This window comes from Babylonia areolata, chromosome 2 (genome assembly GCF_041734735.1).
Source record: "Babylonia areolata isolate BAREFJ2019XMU chromosome 2, ASM4173473v1, whole genome shotgun sequence".
Lineage (NCBI taxonomy): Eukaryota > Metazoa > Mollusca > Gastropoda > Neogastropoda > Buccinidae > Babylonia > Babylonia areolata.
The window spans coordinates 3,690,055-3,695,528 of NC_134877.1; the positions used below are offsets into that span (position 1 = coordinate 3,690,055).

A 5,474-nucleotide genomic window follows, 5' to 3' on the forward strand; every position below is an offset into this window, starting at 1 on the left:
AAACAAGCAATTAAATGGGTGCAGGTACCTATCGGTGCTCGCTTGCTTGCGCCTACAAGCATGAATTTGTAGTCTTGCTTTCTGATTTTCTGAACCTTATGGAAGAGGAGACACAACAGAAAACAAGAGAGGCAAGGCCTTCAATACTCACTTGTGATAAATTAAGTCCCCTAGCATTAATTACAGAATAATTTCCCTTTTTTACTATCTGCACCAAAACGTTTGCAAAATAAATAAAACTTCCATGCTTAGCAAAAGAATTTCCTGTTTGAACAAAAAAATTATAATGCTGACTCCTCTTGTTGTTGTGTCAGAACAAGAGGTCAGAGTGCCAAGTTTAGAGAATACAAAAAAATATAAATATAACAGTAAATGCAGTTTGCATATAATTAGGCTTCTTTTTAAAAAATTTTTTGTGCCCATCTCAGAGGTGCAATATTGTTTTAAACAAGATGATTAGAAAGAACTGAATTTTTCCTATTTTTATGCCAAATTTGGTGTCAACTGACAAAGTATTTGCAGAGAAAATGTCAATGTTAAAGTTTACCACGGACACACAGACACACGGACACACACACACACAGACAACCGAACACCGGGTTAAAACATAGACTCACTTTGTTTACACAGGTGAGTCAAAAAGGCATGTACAGCACACCATCACTTTCCTGTTGTTGTGGTTTTTTTTCTTCCCCCTTCTTCTTATGTTACCAGAGCTGTGTAACATATTTATCATGTCATCATTATGATTTATCACACGATTTCTTCTTCTGCTTCGTTCGTGGCTTGTAACTCCCACGTTCACTCGTATGTACACGAGTGGGCTTTTACGTGCATGACCGCGGTTTTTACCCCGCCATGTAGGCAGCCATACTCCGTTTCCGGGGGTGTGCATGCTGGGTACGTTCTTGTTTCCATAACCCACCGAACGTTGACATGGATTACAGGATCTTCAACGTGCGTATTTGATCTTCTGCGTACGCATGCACACGAAGGGGGGGTTCAGACACAAACAGGTCTGCACATATGCTGACCTGGGAAATCGGAAAAAAAAATTCCAACTTTTATTCACCAGGCACCGTTACCGAGATTCGAACCCGGGACCCTCAGATTGAAAGTCCAACGCTTTTACCACTCGGCTGTTGCGCCCGTCATCGTGTGAACTAAACTGTTAACTATCACTGCCATTGATTTTCTCCTAATTTACCAGAGCCATGATACGTCTCATCTTTTTTATTTATTCATTTATTTTTTATTTTTTTATTTTTTTTTTTACCTTTCCATACTTCATTTAAAAAAAAACAAAACACATTTAGAGTTGAGTTTAAGACCTACGGGCTGACACTATTCAGGTCAAATTGTTGAGGGCTTGGGTCTCTCTCTCTCTTTTTTTATTTTTGCAACATTTGTTTGTATTTGTATTTCTTTTTATCACAACAGATTTCTCTGTGTGAAATTCGGGCTGCTCTCCCCAGGGAGAGCGCGTCGCTACACTACAGCGCCACCCATTTTTTTTTTGTATTTTTTCCTGCATGCAGTTTTATTTGTTTTTCCTATCGATGTGGATTTTTCTACAGAATTTTGCCAGGAACAACCCTTTTGTTGCCGTGGTTTCTTTTACGTGCGCTAAGTACATGCTGCACACGGGATCTCGGTTTATCGTCTCATCCGAATGACTAGCGTCCAGACCACCACTCAAGGTCTAGTGGAGGGGGAGAAAATATCGGCGGCTGAGCCGTGATTCGAACCAGCGCGCTCAGATTCTCTCGCTTCCTAGGCGGACGCGTTACCTCCAGGCCATCACTCCACTTTTTTTGTAACTGAACAACTTTCTCATCTTCCTGTCTTATTTCAGCTCTGGAGGTGTTCCCCACAGTGGCACCAACGTTGGAAGGCGTGAGTCCCGCCCTGGACTGGCTGACGTCACAGCTGGCCCTCAGGATGGCCAGACTAGGCCACGCCTCCCCCTTCTTCCCCCTCCGCCCTGTGGGCCAAGGCCACGCACTATCCCGCCTCCTTCGTGAAGAGCGCCTACCACAGAGTTGTCGGACTTGTGTCTGTGTCCAAAGGGGGAGAGGAGGAGGAGGAGGAGGAGGAGGAGGGGGAGGAGGAAAAACTGGGCTCTGAGAGTGTTGAAGTCGGGGGAAAGTGAAGTGATGGTGGGAATTATTATTATCATTATTATTGTGTGTGTGTGTGTGTGTGTGTGTGTGTGTGTGTGTGTGTGTGTGTGTGTGTGTGTGTGATCTGGTGCACAGTTCTTCCGTGCGGTGCACCAATTACTCTTCACAGAGTTGAGACAGAAGAAGCATACGATCAAAAAAAAAACAAAAAAAAAAAAAAAGAAAAAAAAGAAAAACAGAAACGAAAAGAAATTTTATTTTTTACGAGGATAGTGGAGTAAGCAAAACTGCCGTGTTTTTTTATTTTTTTAATTTTTTTTAATTTTTATTTTTTAGTATTTTTTATTTTTTATTTTTTAATTTTTTTTACATCAACCCTCAAGATGAAGACGAAGAAGAAGAAGAAGGAGAAGAACGACAACAACAACAACAACTACTACTACTATAACAAACAAAAAAACAGCAACAAAATAAGCAACAACAAGTTGATGATTTCGTTTTGATGTTAATGATGATGGTGATTATTATTAAAACAAAAAATGTTTTTTTTTTCAATTATTATTATTTGTGTTGATCAGCTGAGTGATATGATTACTGCACAAAGTGATGTCATGTGAGAAACATCTCAAATCATAAAAAAAAACCCCAGACACTTGCCTTGTGTGATCTTTGATTGTACTACCTGTCATGTTCGGTCTTTTATTTGCTTATTTATCATCATTTTTGTCTTTTTTTGTGTGGTGCGCATAGAGTTGACTTCATCAAGATTTTGGGCCTTATAAATATTATTATTAATAGTAGTATTTTTATGCATTTATCTGTTATTTCTTATTTACTTATTTTATTTATTTATTTATTTATTATTTTAAATTTTTTTAAAATTTATTTATTTATTTATTTTTCTCATAATTTTGATCATATTTGGATCAGTATTACGTAACGTTTTAACGCCGATTTCTCATCCAGTCAAACACTAATCCGCAGAATGACTGATCGACCAGTGCAGCCTTTTCGAATGCTACGGAAAGGAAATCTGTTTTTAACAATCCAAAACACCTGCAGGTTTAATTTGCCGCTGTTGCAAACCCTAAGAGAGAACAATGCTACTTTACGTTTATCTCGAACTATGCTAAACGTAGTTTTAATTATATGAAAAAAATTGATGTTTGAGGGAAAAACCCCAGTTGCAGAGAATGCGTCCGGGTAACGACCTCGACATAATACCACCTAACAAGGAATAAAATCCGAGACAATGTAGATTACATCCTCATCTGTCCAATTTGGCAGACCTGTAATCCTCTTAACGTACCAGCCTTTTGCGCAGTATTTTTCGGGAAGTTGTCCACTAGAAGTTTGCACGAGCGTGTACATCTTTGGTAACAAAATACACAGTATATTTACCTACTTATTTGTTTGTTTTATTTCATTATGTGTTAATGTTTCACACAAACCTGACTGGAAAGAACTGAATTTTTCCTATTTTTATGCCTAATTTTGGTGTCAACTGACAAAGTATTTGCAAAGAAAATGTCAATGTTAAAGTTTACCACGGACACACACACACACGCACATACACACACACACACAGACAACCGAACACCGGGTTAAAACAAAGACTCACTGTGTTTACACAAGTGAGTCAAAAAGTATTCTCTGGCTGACTGCTGAAAATCTTTTTTTTTTTAATTAAAAAAAAAAAAATATTGGACCGGCAACTTGGTACCCACCACTTTATAAACACATGACTTGTGTGTTTTACGTGCGTGCGCGTGTGTATGTTTGTGCATCACTCTTGGCGTGTTCGTACATTATATACGTGTGCCTGGGTGCACGCGCTCATGTGTGCAGTATTGTTGTGTGTGTTGATATAAGACCACTTTGATTTTTTTTTTTTTTTTTTTTTGACTCACTTGTATAAACAAAGTGAGTCTATGTTTTAACCCGGTGTTCGGTTGTCTGTGTGTGTGTGTGTGTGTGTGTGTGTCTGTGTGTCCGTGGTAAACTTTAACATTGACATTTTCTCTGCAACTACTTTGTCAGTTGACACCAAATTTGGCATAAATATAGGACAAATTCAGTTCTTTCCAGTCATCTTGTTTAAAACAATGTTGCGCCTCTGGGATGGGCACAAAAAAAAAAAATAAAAAAGAAGCCTAATTATATGCAAACTGCATTTACTGTTATATTTATATTTTTTGTATTCTCTAAACTGACCCAACAGCTAGAGCAGTCATTATTATCATTTTTTGTTCAAACAGGAACTTCTTTTGCTAAGCATGGAAGTTTTATTTATTTTGCAAACGTTTTGGTGCAGATAGTAAAAAAAGGGAAATTACTCTGTAATGCTAGGGGAGTTAATTTGCTTTAAACTGATCTTTCTCATCTTAAACATTACATTTTGAAATTATACTCAATACATAAAAAGCTTGGATTTTTTTTTTATAAAATGTATCACAAGTGAGTCTTGAAGGCCTTGCCTCTCTTGTTTAAAGAAGAAAGAGTAAATAAGTGAATTTTATTTCCGGGGGTGGGGGTGGGGGGTGGGGGGTGGGTGGGGGGGTAATAGAATAAAACTTGACACTCCCAAGAAGGACGCAGAAATCCGTGTACTTAAGTATGGCTCTACGAACCGCCGCCCTGAGATCATCTGGGTGACTGTCTCGGACTTGCACAGCAATGTCCTGTGGCATAAAAGAGTACACCTGCTCTGTGGGTGAGCTGGACGTCGAGGGGAGAGATTGTAGTTAGCGTTCGACTCTCGGCCTGGAGCAGGGATTTTTCAGTCCGTCAACGAGTGACAGATGAGTTTAAATGAACGTTGCCGCTTGTACAGTGAATGTGCGAGTGTGTATGTGTTTGGTTCGTTTTTCTTCCGTTTCTTGATTTTGTCCCGGTGGGGGTTAAAGGTGGGTTAAGGAGGGGTGGTTTGGAGCTAGGTGGGGGCGAGGGTTTGGGTTTGGGGATAGCTTAGGAAGTAGGTCCTGTACCCATATGTGTGTGATTGTGTGAATAAAAGTTGTAAAATCGTACACGGATTTCTGCGTCCTTCTTGGGAGTGTGTGTTGCGCGGTGTCGACCCTAAAAGTCCACGTCTCCTGACTTTTGGGCTTGCCCAGATTTCTGGAGTGTGTGACACTGATATAGTTTGTTTTCATCCAGTCCTCGAGAAGGAAAACGGAATAAAGGAAGAAACAAAGAAAGGGAAAAACAAAGCAATGAACAAACAAAATCACACGCACGCGCGCGCGCGCGCACACACACACACACACAAACAAAAAAAAACCAAAAAACCAAAACCAAAACAACAACAAAAAATAAAACAAAACAACAACAATAACACACACACACACA

The 5,474-nt window shown here is 39.3% G+C and overlaps 1 protein-coding gene across 1 annotated transcript in view; it reads left to right on the plus strand.

Annotated features, from left to right (window-relative positions):
- The window catches only part of LOC143296530 (ADP-ribosylation factor 1-like 2), an 8,579-nt gene extending 3,427 nt beyond the window's left edge, over positions 1-5,152 (plus strand). The window contains exon 5 of the mRNA XM_076608546.1: positions 1,856-5,152. Within this exon, the coding sequence (XP_076464661.1) occupies positions 1,856-2,127 (272 nt within the window). The 3' untranslated portion in view covers positions 2,128-5,152. The remainder of the gene's footprint in view (positions 1-1,855) is intronic.
- The last annotated feature ends 322 nt before the right edge of the window (positions 5,153-5,474 follow it).